The sequence below is a fragment of the Oncorhynchus mykiss genome, chromosome 9 (assembly GCF_057628025.1).
Source record: "Oncorhynchus mykiss isolate SJ-2025 chromosome 9, ASM5762802v1, whole genome shotgun sequence".
In the NCBI taxonomy this organism is placed as follows: Eukaryota; Metazoa; Chordata; class Actinopteri; order Salmoniformes; family Salmonidae; genus Oncorhynchus; species Oncorhynchus mykiss.
Window position 1 is genome coordinate 55,389,444 of NC_143030.1, and position 22,763 is coordinate 55,412,206.

The 22,763-nt window shown below is 44.9% G+C and overlaps 1 protein-coding gene across 2 annotated transcripts in view; it reads left to right on the plus strand.

Annotated features, from left to right (window-relative positions):
- LOC110532305 (plexin A3) overlaps positions 1-22,763 on the plus strand; it is a 144,034-nt gene that overhangs the window by 99,472 nt on the left and 21,799 nt on the right. For both annotated transcript variants that reach the window (XM_036988238.2, XM_036988239.2), the window contains exons 10-17: positions 3,308-3,508; positions 16,586-16,682; positions 17,506-17,696; positions 17,843-17,991; positions 18,149-18,269; positions 21,018-21,154; positions 21,356-21,526; positions 22,067-22,160. In XM_036988238.2, the coding sequence (XP_036844133.2) occupies positions 3,308-3,508; positions 16,586-16,682; positions 17,506-17,696; positions 17,843-17,991; positions 18,149-18,269; positions 21,018-21,154; positions 21,356-21,526; positions 22,067-22,160 (1,161 nt within the window). The remainder of the gene's footprint in view (positions 1-3,307; positions 3,509-16,585; positions 16,683-17,505; positions 17,697-17,842; positions 17,992-18,148; positions 18,270-21,017; positions 21,155-21,355; positions 21,527-22,066; positions 22,161-22,763) is intronic.

The window sequence follows — 22,763 nt, forward strand, 5'->3', positions numbered from 1 at the left end:
GTGCATTTGGTAGTGTGTACCGGTGCTCGACCAGTCGGCGAAATCCAACATCACCTACGACAGAGAACGGTTGATTGTCAAGGGCAATGAATTCCATTATCTTGGCTTTAATGGATTTCGCCTTTGAGTTGTCTCGCTGAAATGTTCTTACTCTTTAAAATGACTGCTCGATCCACACAGCAGACATTGTGGGCTAGGTTAGGAATGCTGTGTTGCACATGTAGCGCAAAATTTTACGTGGCGTCATTACATCACGGTAAGTTTGAAATCGGTTTTTAACATTGGTGTTAAACTAGATATCGAGCTGATACTGATGTTGGCACATTAGCTAATATCGGGCGATTCCGATATGTTCACTGATATATCGCGCATCCCTAATTCAATAAGGCAAGAAAAATGTAATAATTTGTGTGTTATTAGTTTAAACACACTATGTTGGTCTATTGTTGTGACAGATGAAGATCAGATCAAATCTGATGACCAATTTATGCAGAAATCCAGGTAATTCCAAAGGGTTCACATACTTTTTCTTGCCACTGTAGCTTGCGCTCTCTCTCTCTCTCTCTCTCTCTCTCTCTCTCTCTCTCTCTCTCTCTCTCTCTCTCTCTCTCTCAAATACTTTTATTTGTTCAAAACTGTTTAACTATTGTCTTTCTCTCTCTTTGAGTCAGCTACCCACCACAGTTTGTGCACCTCAGTGCTAGCTAGCTGTAGCTTATGCTTTCAGTACTAGATTAATTATCTGATCCTTTGATTGGGTGGACAACATATCAGTTCATGCTGCAAGAGCTCTGATAGGTTGGAGGACGCCCCCCGAAATTGTCATAATTATTGTGTAAGTGTATGGAAGGGGGCCAGAACCATGAGCTGTACCCAGAGGACGGAAACTAGCTACCCTACAGAGTGCTGTTGAGGCAACTGTAGACCTTCATTGCAAAACAGTGTGTTCTAATCAATTATTTGGTGATGTGAAAATATTCAGTATAGTTTAATCTAAAAAGGAAAACTTTTTAAATATTTCACTATTTTATTTGTATGAAATTCACTGAAGAGGATGGGTCTCCCCTTCTTTGTCTTCCAGTCAGCCTATGAAAAGAGTCCCAATTCATCATGACAAACCTCACTTACCTGCCCTGGGCTTTTTAGAATGTCACACAAACGTTTCTGATAAACAAACCACTTATCCTGTGCTTGCTTCAGCCCTAATATGCAGCCGATTAAAGCTTGTTAATGCAATTTAGTAGACGGGAATGAAGGGGAAATAGTGGTGGCGTCTTGGGGTTACGCTTATATTCAATTCCGCTCAAACACAGACAAGAGGAATTCATAAAAATTCAAACTCCACTGAGATAAACCAGTAGAAATGCCTTATACATGACAGTGTTGCAGATACAGAGAACACCGTGTTACGACTTAGAGAAAGCTTAAAGTTTATTTTGAATGGCCAATAGAATGATACATTTAGGATTAAACACTCTCTCGCTTTTCTGATAAAAGAAGCAGAAATAAGTACTTCCAAAGCAATGTAATAGTAGTTTGGGGTTTTATAATGTGTCCACTCAAATAATTGAAAAAAATAAAACATTAAGTTCCATCGTGAGTCCTCGCCTAAAATATGTCACAGTTGTGACTGTACTACTCTGTTAGATGAACCATGTGTTTCTGTTGTGCCAACCTCTCAAAGTATCTTTGTGATGCTACTTTTACTCTGATGTAGGTAGCCATAAAATCCAATAAACAGGCTCTAAGTAACCAGATCCACTGTACCTACTGTATATGTCACCCATTGACTAGAGCTCTCTACAAAGATAGTAGCTCTTAGGCCATCAGAGATGTGCTACTGCACACCATCGCCTGGTTGCTAGGATGTTTCTAGTCTCATCTCAGTCTCATCTCATTGTTCACCATGAATCCAGTCAAAATTGACAAATGTGGTCAAATGTATTTGGCTGTTACCAGGAAAAGTTTTGCTATTCACAAATGTTTTCACTCACATTACCTTTGATGTATACATTTGTCATACTGGACATAATTTTGAATTTTTTGGCAAACCAGGTGTTGAGGCTAGGTCCCTGATGACTCAATGTGGCATATGTGATATCAGTGGATCTATTTGGTGTTTTGAACGTCAATTTGCCAATTGACAAAGCAGGGTTGAGAAGCGATCTGAGCCATTCATCATTTCATCATTTCCAAAAGGCTAACCATCTTCAGTCTGAAGCCTTCTGTCCTCACTATGGAGATGGAGGTTATTCAATGGTGCTGCTGATAAATCGGATTCATATTGCAGGCAGAACCCTGCTAACACCACCACCTGTGCCCACCACCACCACCTCCCTGCAGGAAGTAGATCTTTCTCTTCATCCACAGAATATGAAAATGAGATTTATTGATGCACCAATATACAAACCTTTACAAATCGCTTGCCAGACGCAAGATTTATGGCTGTGTGAGCTGTGGAGTTGCATCATTGTTACCATGGTGTTGGCTGGTGCTCGGTGTATCTGTCCTGCAGACAGAGGCTTCTCTCCCTCCCCTCCGCCCCACCGCCTTCCTCGTCGCTTGCCGCCTCCACCTGCCCAGACAAGGCCTCTGATTTATCACCTCCAGTCTGGCAAATTGCTTTTACAGCCTCCTTGATTATTGTTCAGCGCTAAATGGATAACAGATTATTTCTAAAGATCCTTTAATACACAGGGGGTCTGAAGGGACATTAGCCTGCTGTGGCATCTCGGTTGGGGATGGGCACATCAGCAATTTTCTCGGATTGTAATCATTGCATCAATAGTGACTTTCCTGTGACTTCCGAGATCCTTTATGTGTTCTTTCCCGCCATGTCACTAGTAATCCCTTTAATAAATGCCTGGACCCTGACTGGGCTCTGGAGCTGTGCTCACCTCACTAGCACGCAGGCAGACATGCAGGACTAAGGAAGATATTAATTTCCCGCTTCATCAGTATGATTTGTGGCTCATAAAATCAGAGATGGATCCAACAGCTGTGTAATAGGGATTTTAACCTCCGTTTGCTTTGGTTTCAAACTATTCCACTTTTAATGGCCTCTGTGCAGATCTTTCACATCTGGTTGGCTGTACCACTGCTCTGTTGGGAAAGTAGAGCTGCTAATGGACATAACTCACTGCTGCTCTCCGCTCAATAAACTGGAATCAATACATTTTCTTTAGGTATGGAGACCAAGTTTTAATGAATGATTATGTTTATTATTCAGTTCTGGCATCCCGTATTCTGATGAGTTTACAAAGAAAATGAGCTGTGTTCATTTGTAACTTTGTTTGTTGATTTTCAGGGCTGTCCCCAGATCCTGCCCACCAGTGACATCCTGGTACCTGCAGGGATCATTCGTCCAATCACGCTGCGAGCCCGGAACCTCCCTCAGCCTCAGTCTGGACAGAAGAACTATGAGTGTGTGTTCAACATCCAGGGCAAGATGCAACGCATCCCAGCTGTGCGCTTCAACAGCTCCTGTATCCAATGCCAGAACACCTCAGTGAGTACATGGCCTATAATTATGACTTACCCGCCCTGACAGCCTTATTTCCAGGCCCTGCAGAATGTTGTTATTTATACAGTATTCACTGTTAAAGATGATGTGAATTGTTGTTGGATTTTAGTTATTGGTCCAGTTTAAAAACTATTTTTTCTTATACCGATCTTTTGAACTAGTTTTCCACAGGTATTTTACTAATGCGTGTATAAAGAAAGAGTATGCCTCCCCTCTCCCTCTCTTCCTCTCTGTCTCATGGAAATAATAGGCAGAAAAATCAAGGTGACTTTCCACTGAGTCACTGATCACAAAAAAACGTTATCCGCAAAATCAGCAAAGGCATCAATTCAGAGCATTAAACTTGTTTTCTCAATCCCAGTGAAAAATGTGGCATGTCAAAGAGCTGACATTGAGAGTATCCTCTCTACCCCTCTCTCTCTCTCTCTCTCTCTCTCTCTCTCTCTCTCTCTCTCTATTGCTCCTTAGAACCCTCTCTCTCTCTCTCTCTCTCTCTCTCTCTCTCTCTCTCGCTCTCTCTCTCTCTCTCTCTCTCTCTCTCTCTATTGCTCCTTAGAACCCTCTCTCTCGCTCTCTCTCTCTCTCTCTCTTTCTCTCTCTCTATTGCTCTGTAGAACTCTCTCTCCCTTTCTCTCCTACTCCCTCTGTCTCGTAGTAATGTTACAGACGGCTGCCTTCTGTGACCCATCTGGTTGTCACAGTAACCCCAGGGAATCTTGTAAAATAATTAGCCAGTCACAGGATGCGGGTCTTAATTTGGTTGGACAATGTGACCTAGGGAAAGGGAATGTGTTGTGGGTGGAGGTGCTGGAGCGTTCCTTGGGTAGGGTTTGACTAGCCCTCTGCCACGGAGTGTCTCCCCTCTAACCCCCTTAACCCCTGGAGGTCAAAGGTCAGGCTGTGGGCCACTGTCCTTTGACAGGACAATTGATGTCCCGTGGCAATTTAATAATGAGGATCACGTATCCAGCACACACACCCTTCCCCAGCGGGTTGGGTTAGGATTGATTGTTGTCCTTTCCCTGGCTGACACATGCTGTCTGGCACACTACGTTGTGAAGGCCTTCGGAAGGACCCTGCCGCGAAGAGCAACTGTTGTCCTTCCATCTGTTTCCACTCATTTCCTCCCCCTCATCGTTATGTCTTTCTCTGACCCCCGCCCCGCGTGCTGCGGCTATGCATTTAAAATGAAATTGAAAAGTAGTTTTGTGGTAGACAATTATTAAGTGAGTGTACAAAGGTTAGAGGATTGGGCATTGGGGTTTGGATTGTTCAAAGCATAAAGCTGCAGATGCTGTGTGAACAATGCAACAGCTCTATGAATATAGTGAGGAAATCAGCATTAAATAGATGGGTTCTAGTGTGTTAATCACTTCACCTGTGTAGGCCGTCATTGTAAATAAGAATTTGTTCTTAACTGACTTGCCTGGTTAAATAAAGGTTAAATAAATAAAAAAGTAAAAACCTAAAGGTAAACATTTGAGGCTGTTTACCACACACAAGGACAGGCTGAAACATTGAGTATACCACATTAAACTGTAAATGTTAGTCCTCCCTCACACTCCCCTGCTTCATCTCAATCTGACAGAAAGAGAAACCACACTTTGAGATTGATATTCAGGCCCTGATGTTTTTTACTACTCCCCCATTCTGACTGGTAGCTACTACCCGCTGTCTCTATCTCTTTCTTTCTCCCTCCCCTCCCCCATTCTGACTGGTATCTACTACCCGCTGTCTCTATCTCTTTCTTTCTCCCTCCCACTCTCCCATTCTGACTGGTATCTACTACCCGCTGTCTCTATCTCTTTCTTTCTCCCTCCCACTCTCCCATTCTGACTGGTAGCTACTACCCGCTGTCTCTATCTCTTTCTTTCTCCCTCCCCTCCCCCATTCTGACTGGTATCTACTACCCGCTGTCTCTATCTCTTTCTTTCTCCCTCCCACTCTCCCATTCTGACTGGTAGCTACTACCCGCTGTCTCTATCTCTTTCTTTCTCCCTCCCCCTCTCCCATTCTGACTGGTAGCTACTACCCGCTGTCTCTATCTCTTTCTTTCTCCCTCCCCCTCTCCCATTCTGACTGGTAGCTACTACCCGCTGTCTCTATCTCTTTCTTTCTCCCTCCCCCTCTCCCATTCTGACTGGTAGCTACTACCCGCTGTCTCTATCTCTTTCTTTCTCCCTCCCCCTCTCCCATTCTGACTGGTAGCTACTACCCGCTGTCTCTATCTCTTTCTTTCTCCCTACCCCTCTCCCATTCTGACTGGTAGCTACTACCTGCTGTCTCTATCTCTTTCTTTCTCCCTCCCCCTCTCCCATTCTGACTGGTAGCTACTACCCGCTGTCTCTATCTCTTTCTTTCTCCCTCCCCCTCTCCCATTCTGACTGGTAGCTACTACCCGCTGTCTCTATCTCTTTCTTTCTTTCTCCCTCCCCCTCTCCCATTCTGACTGGTAGCTATCCCTCCCCCTCTCCCATTCTGACTGGTAGCTACTACCTGCTGTCTCTATCTCTTTCTTTCTTTCTCCCTCCCCCTCTCCCATTCTGACTGGTAGCTACTACCTGCTGTCTCTATCTCTTTCTTTCTCCCTCCCCCTCTCCCATTCTGACTGGTAGCTACTACCCGCTGTCTCTATCTCTTTCTTTCTCCCTCCCCATTCTGACTGGTAGCTACTACCCGCTGTCTCTATCTCTTTCTTTCTCCCTCCCCCTCTCCCATTCTGACTGGTAGCTACTACCTGCTGTCTCTATCTCTTTCTTTCTCCCTCCCCCATTCTGACTGGTAGCTGCTACCTGCTGTCTCTATCTCTTTCTTTCTCCCTCCCACTCTCCCATTCTGACTGGTAGCTACTACCCGCTGTCTCTATCTCTTTCTTTCTCCCTCCCCCATTCTGACTGGTAGCTACTACCCGCTGTCTCTATCTCTTTCTTTCTCCCTCCCCCTCTCCCATTCTGACTGGTAGCTACTACCCGCTGTCTCTATCTCTTTCTTTCTCCCTCCCCCTCTCCCATTCTGACTGGTAGCTACTACCCGCTGTCTCTATCTCTTTCTTTCTTTCTCCCTCCCCCTCTCCCATTCTGACTGGTAGCTGCTACCTGCTGTCTCTATCTCTTTCTTTCTCCCTCCCACTCTCCCATTCTGACTGGTAGCTACTACCCGCTGTCTCTATCTCTTTCTTTCTCCCTCCCCCATTCTGACTGGTAGCTGCTACCTGCTGTCTCTATCTCTTTCTTTCTCCCTCCCACTCTCCCATTCTGACTGGTAGCTACTACCCGCTGTCTCTATCTCTTTCTTTCTCCCTCCCCCTCTCCCATTCTGACTGGTAGCTACTACCTGCTGTCTCTATCTCTTTCTTTCTCCCTCCCCCTCTCCCATTCTGACTGGTAGCTACTACCCGCTGTCTCTATCTCTTTCTTTCTCCCTCCCCCTCTCCCATTCTGACTGGTAGCTACTACCCGCTGTCTCTATCTCTTTCTTTCTCCCTCCCCCTCTCCCATTCTGACTGGTAGCTACTACCTGCTGTCTCTATCTCTTTCTTTCTCCCTCCCACTCTCCCATTCTGGTCTGGTAGCTACTACCCGCTGTCTCTATCTCTTTCTTTCTCCCCCTCTCCCATTCTGACTGGTAGCTACTACCTACTGTCTCTATCTCTTTCTTTCTCCCTCCCCCATTCTGACTGGTAGCTACTACCCGCGGTCTCTATCTCTTTCTTTCTCCCTCCCCCATTCTGACTGGTAGCTGCTACCTGCTGTCTCTATCTCTTTCTTTCTCCCTCCCCCTCCCCCATTCTGACTGGTAGCTGCTACCTGCTGTCTCTATCTCTTTCTTTCTCCCTCCCCCTCCCCCATTCTGACTGGTAGCTACTACCTGCTGTCTCTATCTCTTTCTTTCTCCCTCCACCTCTCCCATTCTGACTGGTAGCTACTACCCGCTGTCTCTATCTCTTTCTTTCTCCCTCCCCCTCTCCCATTCTGACTGGTAGCTACTACCCGCTGTCTCTATCTCTTTCTTTCTCCCTCCCCCATTCTGACTGGTAGCTACTACCCGCTGTCTCTATCTCTTTCTTTCTCCCTCCCCCTCTCCCATTCTGACTGGTAGCTACTACCCGCTGTCTCTATCTCTTTCTTTCTCCCTCCCCCTCCCCCATTCCGACTGGTATCTACTACCCGCTGTCTATCTCTTTCTTTCTCCCTCCCCCTCTCCCATTCTGACTGGTAGCTACTACCTGCTGTCTCTATCTCTTTCTTTCTCCCTCCACCTCTCCCATTCTGACTGGTAGCTACTACCCGCTGTCTCTATCTCTTTCTTTCTCCCTCCCCCATTCTGACTGGTAGCTACTACCCGCTGTCTCTATCTCTTTCTTTCTCCCTCCCCCTCTCCCATTCTGACTGGTAGCTACTACCCGCTGTCTCTATCTCTTTCTTTCTCCCTCCCCCTCCCCCATTCCGACTGGTATCTACTACCCGCTGTCTCTATCTCTTTCTTTCTCCCTCCCCCTCTCCCATTCTGACTGGTAGCTACTACCCGCTGTCTCTATCTCTTTCTTTCTCCCTCCCCCATTCTGACTGGTAGCTACTACCCGCTGTCTCTATCTCTTTCTTTCTCCCTCCCCCTCTCCCATTCTGACTGGTAGCTACTACCCGCTGTCTCTATCTCTTTCTTTCTTTCTCCCTCCCCCAGCAGCTGCTACCCGCTGTCTCTATCTCTTTCTTTCTCTCTCCCACTCTCCCCCTCTCTCTGTTTGGAGGGGATTTTTAGATGAATTGATAGTGTTATTACCTGTGACACAGTGGGCTGGGGCCACATCATCCCTTCTTCTCTGTCTCTGCCCCTATCTGATGGATCTCTCCTGAATCGTAATCTAGCCATAGTGAAGACATGCCGCAGATTACACTCAGTTCCTGGGGTGTGTGCTGTCCTCCCTCCCCTCACACTCAACGGCTATCAATCAGTATGGTCGTCAAGACGATTGGCTGTCAAGACTGCTGCAGCCAGGTGACTTTGAGGCCATGGGGTCCATGCTAATGCAATTGTGAGTGGCCTCAGATGGGCAATGCTGAATCAATCAATTTCATCTGCTGTTTAGTCTCCCCCTCACTGAGAACTTTCAGATATCAGTCAGCACTTTTGCTTTGATGGGAGGCCACTGAGGTGGGGGGTTAGTTAGGTTAAACATGCTGCTGGACATGTTCACCAGCTGTGACAGTATGTTTTACCAGACAGGGCAACTTCAACTTCTAGTGTAGTTGAATGTTGCAGTTGGATGTGATTTCACTGTCAGGTCTTGCTTTAAAACTGTTACTGTAGGTAGAGTAATGCGGAGATTGAGTGATCGTTCTGTGACTCAGCTGTAGCCTTGGCCCTAGCCTGGGTACCCGTCTGCTTAGTTAACATTTCACTCCTTGTATTCCGTGTCATTGTTTGGCATGACGATTCCATAAGGAGTTGACAGGAGAGCAGAAACAGACTGGCGCCCAGGCTACTTTGGCCCTGCTTGATGATGTAAATGTTCTCAGGGGGGAACTAACAGAGATATAACTCTGATTTGATTTGATTCATCCTATGGGAACTAAATACACAGCCAGACCCCTCATATTACCCCATCACTGCCTCATAATTGTCCTCTTATCAGCACTCTTATCCCTGTGACGATCTTCTCTTCTAATGAGAGCCCCTTCCTGGCCCTCCCTGGGAGAGAGGGGTCGTTCTAGTGGACCAACAAGCCTCCCTCCCGTCTCCCTCACTTCTCTGCTGTTTCCCGCCACCTGGCCTTTCTCACTCTCACAATGCTCTCTCTGTATGTACACCCTTATCTCCATTTAGAGCCAGCTGGTTTGTCCTGGTAAATACATTTTAAAAGTCCACTATACAGTACATAGAGATGTCATTCACCAGAGACACTAGCCCTGAGGCTCGTGTGTCCATGTTGGTGTGCGTGTGTTTCCAGGACTGTTGTATGTGAATTTGACCCGTGATGTGCAGTTCAGCATGTGAAAGATGCATCTGCCACAGATCTCGAGTAGCTCTGTGTAAGTGATGCAGACAGATAACAACAGTTTTCCCTCAGACAGACAGACCAGTGAACAGACCAGAGCAACACACGTGTCTGACAGCACATCCTGCATAAATACAACACAAGGTTGTGCCCTTGCCTCTGCCCACATAAAACTTGAAGTCAAATACATGCCATCCTCTTTCCATGCTCCACCTCTTCCGTCTCTCTGCCTCTACTTTGGCATTTCCATTCATTCATTTTCTCCAGCTAAATAGAATAGATACCGTTACGCTGTTGTACTGGCTTCCTGCTGGCGTTGCTGGATACATGTCATTTACATTTTTACTGCAGCAGGTGCATCCTGCATCCAAACAGAAATGCATGACCTTTTTTTGTAAGGTACATATGCATAAAGATTAGACAACACGGTGTGATAATTCATGCTGATCCACATCAATCCATCAATCACATTCCCCAACTGTGGGATTTCCTTCAGAAATGTGATTTGGTATCACGTCAAAAGGCGTAGATGTACTGTAATTCAGCTCAAACGCAGGCCTGCTTGTTTCTTTCTTTTATCTGTCTCCCCGCTTGATTTGTACTGCAGACAATGTGCTCCCACAGCCGGAGTAAATCAGTATGATACACCCCCCACACATATACACACGGCCTTTCAAGTAAATGATAAGTAGGGTCTTTGCCGTTGAAACTCAATACGAATTTGCTTTGATAATGTAAAGGGTTTTTGTGCCTTTTTGTTTGACAGCATGCTTTACGTTGCAGATTACACATGGCACACATGTAAACCTTTGATAGGCTGAATCGGCATACATGGGACTTTTCATCTTTTGTATCAAGATGAGAGGAAATCCAAATGAATCCCATGGACGTAAGTGTTGCTAAGCGCTGCTGACCCCTTAGCGACAGGCATTGGCGGTGTTACCCAGGAAACGTACAGTAAAGCCTTTTGCACAATGACCAAGTTCTGAACTACCCTTTTGATGGAAAGTGCTCTCACAAAGAACACCATTATTCCCGAACGATGGTGGCAAATCTTTTTTGAATAAAAACACTTACATGTTATTTTTTCAGGCTTTCTGAACCGGCATGCCCTCATTATTCTATTATTCTCATCAAGTGTCCAATCAGACTATCAACGTCTTTGGTGCTTCTAAGTGGAAGGTATGGAAATGACCTGCCCTTCTCTTGACACCAAAGGCCCCACTAATGGAAAAGATGTAGCATGGAACAATCTACATGTTAGTGATACTGTGGATATGTCACCTCATGGTCAATGTAAACATGCTTCCATGCACACTAAGTAGTAGGATATGATATATTGTACACTGCATGCATATATTTTCATGTAGATTTATCTTACACCTGCTCGTTGTATTTACCATAGAAAATGGCAGTCTAATGCTATGGTATTTATCCTTTCCATTTTGATTGTTGCATATTGCACCTCTGTCAGTCTCTGAGGTTGGATATACTGGATTGTGCCTGTGAGGCTCTGTAGCAGGTGGGTTCTGGTGGAATAAATTGTCCACTAAACGAGGTGATCAATCAATAGCATGAATTATGAGCCTGTTTCATCATGTCTGTGTTTCATCCTGTTTGTTTTAGGCACTAGCAATGGAAGGGGAGAGAGCCTCAGCTGTATTCCCCTAACTGAGAAATCAGGGCATTCGTTACCCCTGCTCTGACATTTTTTTTAGATTCCCTAAGTCATCTACAAAGAATGCTTTGGTTTTCTTGTGTTAAAGCACTTACCACAAATATGATGACACAAGTTCAAGCATGGCCTCAACATGCAAGTCATATATTCTGTGTTTATGGAGTGAGCTCTGAACCAGGCACAATTATTCACGGGCAATAAGACCACTCCATATTACCCTGTCTGTTTCTTTAACCAAAACCTTGTGACTTTAAATCTGTCACCGTGACGAAGTACACATTTTTTCCTAGTGCAGTAATCATAATGATGAAAGTTTGGTTTGCAGAAAATATAATTTATGTTCACTAATATGAACTCCCTATTAATTACTGTGTATGTTTATGAAGGAAAAAATGCCCTTTTTCAAAGGTAATTTTGCTGAAGTCGGTCGAATTTTTAAACTTAATTAAATGAAACAGGAAAGCCTTCATCATTAAGGTAAATAGATTTTCACTCTGTCACTACAAGGAGCCAGCATCGACGGCACAGTTGCAGCCAATTCTACTACTCACAGTATTTGTCCTCTTCATTTAGACTGATGGTTGAGCCGCTGCAGATAACTACAGTCGATCCTTGTCAATGTTCAATGGCTTAATTGAAATCTTAATTACTTCATTCTGAATAAACACAAATTCTAAATGTGTATTTTTTTATCTGAACGTATCGTGTATCGTCTTTGATATATAGTATAATATTTTTTTTTGTCACATACAGCAGAGAAATGTGTTGTTTTACAGGGTCAGCCATAGTAGTATGGTACCCCTGGAGCAAATTAGGTTTAAGTGCCTTGCTCAAGGGCACATCAACGTATTTTCACCTTGTCAGCCCGTGTATTCAAACAAGCGACCTTGTTTGGTCCAACGCACTAACCACTAGGTTACCTGCCATTCCAATTCCTACAGTAAAATGAACTTGCTTACATTGTGTATCTCTCACATTAATCCCTTCAATAGACCCAATTCTCATTGATCAAAAGGAATATCAAAAGGAATATCTTCCATTGTTGTTGTTTGCAACCCATTAAAACCGAAGGATAAGTAGACAATAAATCATGAAAATAGTGTCTCTGTCTCAGAGGTAGCGCAAGTTTGTATCTGTATCCAGTGATGGATTTGTTTTTTTAAAGGTAAGATTACCTCACTTACTCGCCTCGTTGTCATCCCAGAGACATGTCTGACAGAACCAGGCCAATTTGTCTCCACTCGCTAGTCTCAGATCCAGTGGAACCAAGGCCGGAGGAAAATCAATTCACGACTGGCAGAGATAAGCTGCATTGTATGGCCCAACACAAAAGCGTCCCCCCCATTTACACATATCCGCTAATCTCCTCAAAGCTGCCTGCCTTTCACTTGAAAAAGAGGGAGAAGGCTAGGAAATGCATATTATATTAATTCCAGAAATACATTGTATGGCTCTCCTGTGGCTTTCATTATCAGGGCCTTGGGAAGACTGCATGACAACAACCTAGATATTTACAAATGAATATCTGTTTCTGAACCTGCCAAGGCTTTAACGCTGACGTCAACTCACCAACCTGATTTGGTTTACCTACTGAACAAATGTAACGCCTCATTGGACTGTGAAGAATATTGTTGGCCTTATCAACCATTTCACGAAATGCTGTTATTGAATGAGGCATTTTCGATAGACTTTCCCTTTTTCGGCTGAATAAACAGAGACCACAAAGGTTAACTAGTTTATATGTCTGTTTGATGGATAGGAGTGAGGATGGTCTCAAGTTGAGTTGAGTTTTTGTTTGTTGTGTGACACTGTGAAGCGATATGATTGGGGGAAGTTAATTCAGTGACCCCACCCAGGGAGCTGCAGTTACCTCAATTATGAACTGGTGCCTGCAGAACCAACTGGACCCTATAGAGATGTAAGAACATTTGGAGCCACGTGTCAACAGGTTCAGTGGGCTTTAGTTCAGCCTTTCAGCACCCACACTGTTGCATTCCCTGCTTGACTTGCTCCCAGATATTTCGCAGAGCAGCTGCACAAAGATTCAAGACTTCACACGTGTGCACACGCGTGCACACACACACACACACACACACACACAGGCATGTGAGCGTACACACACACACACACACACACACGTTTTATTCTTCTTTCCTCGTGGGGACCCAAAATGTATTTCCATTCAAAATCCTATTTTCCCTAACCCCTAACCCTAAACATAACCCTTACCATAATCCTAACCCAAACCCTAACTCCTAACCCTAAACCTAACCACTAACCCCTAACCCTAATTCGTACCCTACACCTTACCCCTAAACTTACAATAGCCTTTGTCCTCATGGGGACATGGAAAATGTCCCAACGAAGGAGAATTTTCCTTGTTTTACTATTGTCGTAGGGAGTTTGGGAGATTTTAGGTCCCCACAAGGAGAGAAGAACCAACACACACACACACATACACACAAATAGTCACACACATTCAAACACAGTCAAACATACCACAGCGTGTTCAAAGGCACTTGCATCGCAGTGCTAAAGGCGTCACTACATTCCCGGGTTCGATCCCAGGCTGTGTCGCAGCCGACCGCGAGGCGGCGCACAATTCGCCCACCGTCGTCCGATTAGGGGAAGGTTTGGCCTGCTAGGCAGGATGTCCTTGTCTCATCGCACTCTAGCGACTCCTTGTGGCGTGCTAGTGTGGCTGGCTTCCGGGGTTAAGCGAACAATGTGTCAAGAAGCAGGGTGCCTCTCCCGAGTCCGTACGGGAGTTGCAGTGATGTTACAAGACTGTAACTCCCAATTTGATATCACGAAATTTGGGAGAAAAAAGTGGTGAAAAATACAATTGAATTAAAAATGAAAACAACATGATTTCCCAGTTAACATGCCCCTGGACTGATGAGGAATTCAGAGATACATGTCATCCGCACCAGGGGAACAGTGGGTTAACTGCCTTGCTCAGGGGAACAGTAGGTTAACTGCCTTGCTCAGGGGAACAGTGGGTTAACTGCCTTGCTCAGGGGAACAGTAGGTTAACTGCCTTGCTCAGGGGAACAGTGATTTAACTGCCTTGCTCAGGGGAACAGTGGGTTAACTGCCTTGCTCAGGGGAACAGTGGGTTAACTGCCTTGCCCAGGGGAACAGTGGGTTAACTGCCTTGCTCAGGGGAACAGTGGGTTAACTGCCTTGCCCAGGGGAACAGTGGGTTAACTGCCTTGCTCAGGGGAACAGTGGGTTAACTGCCTTGCCCAGGGGAACAGTGGGTTAACTGCCTTGCTCAGGGGAACAGTGGGTTAACTGCCTTGCTCAGGGGAACAGTGGGTTAACTGCCTTGCTCAGGGGAACAGTGGGTTAACTGCCTTGCTCAGGGGAACAGTGGGCAGAACGACAGATTTTTGCCTTGTCAGCTCGGGGATTCGATCCAGCAACCTTTCGGTTACTGGCCCAATGCTCCTACCCATTAGGCAACGTGGATGGATAAAGGTTAGGTATGGCTGGATAAAGGTGAGCAGTGGATGGATAAAGGTGAGCAGTGGATGGATAAAGGTGAGCTGTGGATGGATAAAGGTTATGTATGGCTGGATAAAGGTGAGCAGTGGATGGATAAAGGTTATGTATGGCTGGATAAAGGTGAGCAGTGGATGGATAAAGGTGAGCTGTGGATGGATAAAGGTTATGTATGGCTGGATAAAGGTGAGCTGTGGATGGATAAAGATGAGCTGTGGATGGATAAAGGTTATGTATGGCTGAATAAGGGTGAGCTGTGGATGGATAAAGGTGAGCTGTGGATGGATAAAAGTTATGTATGGCTGGATAAAGGTGAGCAGTGGATGGATAAAGGTGAGCTGTGGATGGATAAAGGTTACGTATGGCTGGATAAAGGTGAGCAGTGGATGGATAAAGATGAGCTGTGGATGGATAAAGGTTAGGTATGGCTGGATAAAGGTGAGCTGTGGATGGATAAAGATGAGCTGTGGATGGATAAAGGTTAGGTATGGCTGGATAAAGATGAGCTGTGGATGGATAAAGGTTAGGTATGGATGGATAAAGGTGAGCTGTGGATGGATAAAGATGAGCTGTGGATGGATAAAGATTAGGTATGGCTGGATAAAGATGAGCTGTGGATGGATAAAGGTTAGATATGGATGGATAAAGATGAGCTGTGGATGGATAAAGGTTAGGTATGGATGGATAAAGATGAGCTGTGGATGGATAAAGGTTAGGTATGAATGGATAAAGATGAGCTGTGGATGGATAAAGGTTAGGTATGGATGGATAAAGATGAGCTGTGGATGGATAAAGGTTAGGTATGGATGGATAAAGGTGAGCTATGGATGGACAAACGGTTAGGTATGGATGGATAAAGGTGAGCTGTGGATGGATAAAGGTTAGGTATGGATGGATAAAGATGAGCTGTGGATGGATAAAGGTTAGGTATGGATGGATAAAGATGAGCTGTGGATGGATAAAGGTTAGGTATGGATGGATAAAGGTGAGCTGTGGATGGATAAAGGTTAGGTATGGATGGATAAAGATGAGCTGTGGATGGATAAAGGTTAGGTATGGATGGATAAACATGCCACATCTGATACTGCCACGGTTCAACAGGAACGTACAGGTTCTACTGTATCTCCATCTTGGTGGTCATACTGTAGCTGTTCTCTCTCTCTTTGAATCTGCTGAGAGTCATCTTAATGTGGTTTGAAATAAGTTATATTTTTAAAGCTGAATTCAGGGCCTTGCTTGCTTTTAGTCTGCCCTCATTCCTCCATTGCCTCCTTAAGAACACCCATAAGTGTTCTGGCCGTGCATCAATGTGGCTGATCAGCGATATTCTCTCAGGGTTGCTGCTGGCTTAGTGCTCTGAGTATTGCTGCTAATTAAAACACAGGCAGTAAAACCACACCCCCTCCTTCACTTGACAGACACACAGCAGCAGCAACACTCTCTCTCTCTCTCTCTCTCTCTCTCGCTCTCTCTCTCTCTCTCTCTCTCTCTGCAAAAAGCCAGATTAACTCAAAGCCTAGTCTGTCAAAAAAGCCACTAGGTTTCTCTGACTCCCTCACAACTATGGAATGTTGTGACTAGTGGCTAGGCTGGTGGCTAATGGGTTGTTATACAGAGCAGATTAAATGTTTTTCGTTGTACAGTATAGTGTATAGTATAGCATTATGATTTCCACTGCACTGTGCCAGCCAGCCATGCCAGCCATGAACTCAGTTTATACTGATGAGCCAAGTCATAAACCACAATAAGTGGAATGAGTGCCACTGTCTTTATTAATAGGGCCCTATGAAGGCTTGTCATGCTCTGAATGATGTTGGGCTTTATGCACCATCAGTACAGTATGATGATTGACTCATGGTTTAAATGTGTGTGTTTCCTGCAGTACTGGTATGATGGGGACGAGACGGGAGACCTGCCTGTTGACTTCTCTATCGTCTGGGACGGAGACTTCTTCATCGACAAGCCTTCCACCATGAAAGGTATGTTGTTTTTTCTCATTTTCAGAATTAAACGTTCTTCATAATAGTGTTGCAGCTAAGTAGTGTAAAGGACAAGTCGAAGACGTAACTGGCACACAGCAAGGAAACAGCAGACACACTGGTCAAATATGTGGTCATCCCATGCTGAGCCCTCTAGTGGCACTCTATGGGGATTGGGGCTATGGCTAACACAATAAATCATATTCAGTGGGATAATTCAGTCGCAAATGTGGATTAAGCCTTGGCAGTTTTTTTTTCTTATTGTCTTCAAAACTGTTAAATTGACAAAGATTTTTGTTAGATGAGTAAGATGTAAAAAATACAGAATTAAATGTGCAGTCCCATGTTTTGTATGAACATACCTTGTATAACTGCAAGTCGGGGACACATAGTGGTTGTCAATACTTCCCTCAAAGGAGCTTTATCTCACTGGTTTCATCGGGCCACTCTGAAAGAGACTCGTAGCTCCACAATCAGACTGCAGATACCATCTCTCCACTGGGCGATTGGCCCTGCGCGAAGATGAGCTGAGAGGAGAGAGCTAGTCATGTAGCTAGCTGCACAGTATTTGATTATGTTCTCCTCCTGAACTGGTCAATAACTCTGTGTACCATCTTCACCTTCAAACCTGTTTTTATCGAGGCGGCTGCGTAGGAGCGAGGACGAGGCTGAGCAAGGGGATAAAGGGAGATTAGCAGCTCAGGACGTGTGCTGTCACATACAGACAGCACAGTGCCGCGTACCTCACCACTCACCTTTCTGTCTCAGACTCCATCTTAGACGAGTGTTAACCCTGTCTGTCTGTCTGTCTGTCTGTGCTCAGCCCTGCTGTATAAGTGTGAGGCCCAGAGGGACAGCTGTGGCTTGTGTCTGAAGGCCAGCACAGCGTTTGAGTGTGGCTGGTGCCTGGACAACAAGAAGTGTCTCCTGAAGCAGCACTGCCAGACGCCGGAGCAGAACTGGATGCACCCCGGCAGGCACAACGTCCGCTGCAGCCACCCCCGCATCACCATGGTAAGACTGGAGCAGAGATATACTGTGTATAATACTGTATGGGTGTGTTTAATTCTAGAGCCTCAGAACCCAGGCCTTCTGCTGTGTGCGAGCATGCTGACAGGGAGATTGCTTCTCTGTGACCTTGACCCTGTTTCCATGGACAGATCCGCCCGTTGACGGGGCCCAAAGAGGGGGGCACGCGAGTGACGATCGAGGGGGAGAACCTCGGGCTGCAGGTGCGGGAGATCGCCCACGTCCAGGTGGCTGGGGTTCGCTGTAACCCTGTGCCCTCAGAGTACATCAGTGCTGAGAGGTGAGTGTGGTGACTTTGTCAATAGGGTTTCACTTGAATGGTATGCAAGTAAATTAGTGATACTCGGTCATATGTCTTCTAACTTTATTTCCTTTTAACATTAGGCAACATAAGCAGTGGGCCTTTGACTGACAGCTGAGTGTATTCTGTCCCTCAGGATCGTGTGTGACATGGCCGAGGCGCTACTGCCCCACTCTCCAGGTGGCCCAGTGGAGCTGTGTATCGGGGTGTGCAGTGCAGAGTACCGCACTCAGTCATCCCAGACCTACTCCTTTGTGGTGCGTATGACCCCACATGACCCCATCTCTTCCCAGAAAGATGACTGTGGAGAAAGTGTCTGGCCGTTTCCGGAGGCGAAGGAAGGATACCCGATCAATTGCAGTGGTTCTTCCCCGGCAACTAACTAGTCTTATGCTGCAATACAGAGATGGTGAACGTGTTGTGAAAGAAAGTGTGGCCAATGTTACATGTCAGAGATTACAAAAAAAACGGTAACTGTAATCTGTTACGTTACCGGCAAAAAAAATATTGTAATCAGATTACAGATACTTTCGAAAAATTTGATGATTACTTTGAGGATTACTTTTAAATTCAGAAAGAATGTTTGCAAAAAAAATAAGTTGTTTTCTCAATCAAATTCAAATCAGCATTGAAAAAAGGTGCAAGTTTAAGTTTGTTCCACCTTAGAGTGTCTGACCACAAGTCAGAGACCACTATGATGACACACCAAATGTGTTTGATGGATCGCGGGAATAGAGCAAGAATAGGCTTTTGTAGGTGACAGTCCAAGCTATGTCTTCCAATGGTGCGACTGCTGTCAGCGTCTGAACATTATCCAACTTGAAAAATGCTTGGAGGTAAGGATGAGAGCAGTGGTGCATTCTACAGCGATATTGATATCACTTATTATTGATATCTACATAGCGCATTGATGTGAATCACCCTGCTGCTCTCTCATTTAGCTATTTGTGCCTTATGGATTCTGGTTGTTGTGGATGGCTGTTCAGAAATCTAAATGTGTTTTTGAACCCAATAATGGTTGATTTGAAGAAGTTTAAGTTGCCTATCAATCATTGTTTTTGAAACCAGTGGACAGCCAGTGTGCTCTTGCAACAGCTGCATAGTGAGGATCCCAGCCTATGGAATAAAAGTGGGGCTTTTATTGCTCAATCTAATTAGTGCTAATAAATATTTTTATCCATAGGCCTAACGGACACATGTACAAAATCACACACTTTTGATAGACTCAAATCAAATCAAATGTATTTATATAGCCCTTCTTACATCAGCTGATATCTCAAAGTGCTGTACAGAAACATAGCCTAAAACCCCAAACAGCAAGCAATGCAGATGTAGAAGCACGGTGGCTAGGAAAAACTCCCTAGAAAGGCCGGAAACCTAGGAAGAAACCTAGAGAGGAACCGGGCTATGAGGGTGGAGTGGAGTGGAGATTATAACAGAACATGGCCAAGATGTTCCAATGTTTATAAATGACCAGCATGGTCAAATAATAATAACCACAGTAGTTGTCGAGGGTGCAACAGGTCAGCACCTCAGGAGTAAATGTCAGTTGGCTTTTCATAGCCGATCATTGAGAGTATCTCTACCACTCCTGCTGTCTCTAGAGAGTTGAAAACAGCAGGTCTGGGACAGGTAGCACATCCGGTGAACAGGTCAGGGTCCCATAGCCGCAGGCAGAACAGTTGAAACTGGAGCAGCCGCACGGCCAGGTGGACTGGGGACAGCAAGACCACTTCATTAACTCAACCCACTCAAGTGACGCACCCCTCCTAGGGACGGCATGGAAGTGCGCCAGTAGGCTAGTGACTCAGCCCCTGTAACAGGGTTAGAGACAGAGAATCCCAGTGGAAAGAGGGGAACCGGCCAGGCAGAGACAGCAAGGGTGGTTCATCGCTCCAGAGCCTTTCCTTTCACCTTCACACTCCTGGGCCAGACTACAATCAATCATAGGACCCACTGAAGAGATGAGTCTTCAGTAAAGACTTAAAGGTTGAGACCGAGTCTGCGTCTCTGACATGGGTAGGCAGACCATTCCATAAAAATTGAGCTCTATGGGAGAAAGACCTGCCTCCAGCTGTTTGCTTAGAAATTCTAGGGACAATTAGGAGGCCTGCGTCTTGTGACCGTAGCATACGTGTAGGTATGTACGGCAGGACCAAATCGTAAAGATAGGTAGGAGCAAGCCCATGTAATGCTTTGGGGCAATCTTAAAGGGGCAATCTGTAGTTGCTACATCCATTTTTGAACTTATAAATTAAATATATTGGTGTAAATATATAATTTAATCATATTATTATTATTTAGTAGAAAGCAATGGGTTAGAAGAAGCCTACATAACTACCCAACAAAGTAAACAATGATTTATCCTGCAATAGATGTTGTTCAATTGATAACATATTATTCTTCTTACGCCTCTTAAGGGGAAAGTAATCTAAAAGTAACTGAATGTAATCAGATTACATTACTGAGTTTGGGTTCTCCAAAAGTTACATTACTGATTACGATTTTGAACAGGTAACTAGTAACTGTAACGGATTACATTTAGAAAGTAACCTACCCAACCCTGCCAATGTGACATACAGTAATTACCCAGCTATCCCAACAGAGCATTAAGCAGCGGTGAAACAGTAATGTGGCGTTAGTTTATAATCTCCTCAGCCTGCAAGGCGAGCAGCTGACTGAAATGAATGGGCTTGACTGCTGCCCTTAAACAAGCAATCAATAGCAGTCCTGCAGTTCTATTCCACCAGAACCCAAACGCAGCTCCCAGCCAAATGAATACATGTGAATGGAGCAATTACGTATGTAGCTAATTACAGAAAAAAGTAACATTCTCACTCATGTCACTGTCACTGTGCTGTTGAAAACACTTACTGTAGTGCAGTGTGTTGCAACAATTACCAGAAATATAATGGGAATCGGTTTGTTGTACTGTAGCTTTTCACAAAAACTGTATAATTGTTTTGTGTGCTGAGTGTTAACAGTGAGTTTCCTTCCTCTCTCAGACCCCCAGCTTCAACCGTGTGCGCCCGGAGAAGGGCCCCGTGTCTGGGGGGACCAGGCTGACAATATCAGGCCGTCATCTGGATGCTGGGAGCACTGTCACTGTATTCATCGCCCAGGAGGAGTGTCTGTTTGTTAAGTGAGTAGTCAGGGGAATGGACTGTGGTAGTATAGTAGTGCAGTGTTGTCTGTGCAGTACACTCAGAACTGAACATACTGGACACACTCTGCCTGTGACAGTGACAGTGTGACAGCATGACATTGTCTTGAGTGTCATTTCAGACAGTGAATTCATTCTATGAGATACTACTATATGACATTCTCTGCCTAACCCACACAGGAGGACCAAAAGGGACATTGTGTGTGTGACACCGTCGTCACTGTCTGGATCAGGCCCCGCGTCAATCAAGCTGTTAATTGACAAAGCTGAAGTCACCAGCAGTGACACACGCTACATCTATACAGAGGACCCCACCATCTCCAGCATCGAGCCCAGCTGGAGTATAGTGAAGTGAGTGGTGGTGATCCCAGCCTGGCTCCTCTCCTCTCTTCTCCTCTACTCTCCTTTCCTCTCCTCTCCCAGCCAACGGGCTGGAGCCTCTCAGAGCATAACCAGGGTCCTGGGAGAGTCCTGAAGAGAAACTCAGCCCAACCATCTATTACTGCCAGTAATGACCCAGGAACACACAGAGATTACAACATGATCCCCAAAGCCACACACAGATGCCCACACAGTCCCATTGTAGCCATTTCACCATGACACTTAAAGCACAATAGACAGTATGGGGGATGATGTATCTAATGTATATAAAATCAGAATTCATGGGACCTTTGAGGGGACTGTAGAGCTTCCCTTTCCTCTGAATCCCAACAGTACTGTAAGATAAATCATACAAACAACATGCTATAGCAAAATAGCACCTCTGCTACACGGAAGTTCTTATTTCATTCCTTTTTCTCTATCTGCCCATATCACCAGTATGCAATAACTAGCAGGTCATTTGGCATAGCTTGATAGCTCTTAACCACCATGCTTCTGTTTGTGTTTCAGTGGTAGCACCTTGATCACCGTCACAGGTACCAACCTGCTCACCATCCAGGAACCCAAAGTCCGTGCCAAGTATGGAGGAATAGAGACTACTAATGCAAGTGTTCCAAATATAATACATTCCATGTTTGCACAGCATCGCTTTGATTATTACAGTTGGTTAACGTGTATAATAGCTACAGAAATTGAAAAAACGTTTGGTGTTTACACGTATATTTGTTTGATTTACAACTGCACAGGACCAAGAAGAAACTAATCAAAACTGAAATGGAGATTTTTCACTTTGAACTAAAAACAATGGCCTGGACTAAATTATTCAACATTTAAATGAATTTGGTTAGAGACAATTATTCTTGTTTACTGTGTAATGTATCTCAACTGTGGTAAGTTGCAGGTGTCTACAGGGTAAAAATAGCTATACAACCAGTTTTGAAATGGAAAATCTTAACATTCTGCTCCATTGCACTCCATTGTAAAGTCTAAGGGTGCCAATATATTTGACCACATCTGTAGCAGCAAGGACTTACGCAATAAGCTTTTGCTACTGTGCCCATGGAATTCTAGTGAAACATCAGTGTTGTGGTTTTACACAGTAATCTATGGGCTCTATTTTTGTCTGGCGCTAAGGCTGCGCAAATGTCATCACACTTTAGTTGGAAATTTCCATATGTGAAAAAGTACCCCTTGTGCCAGGTTCTGC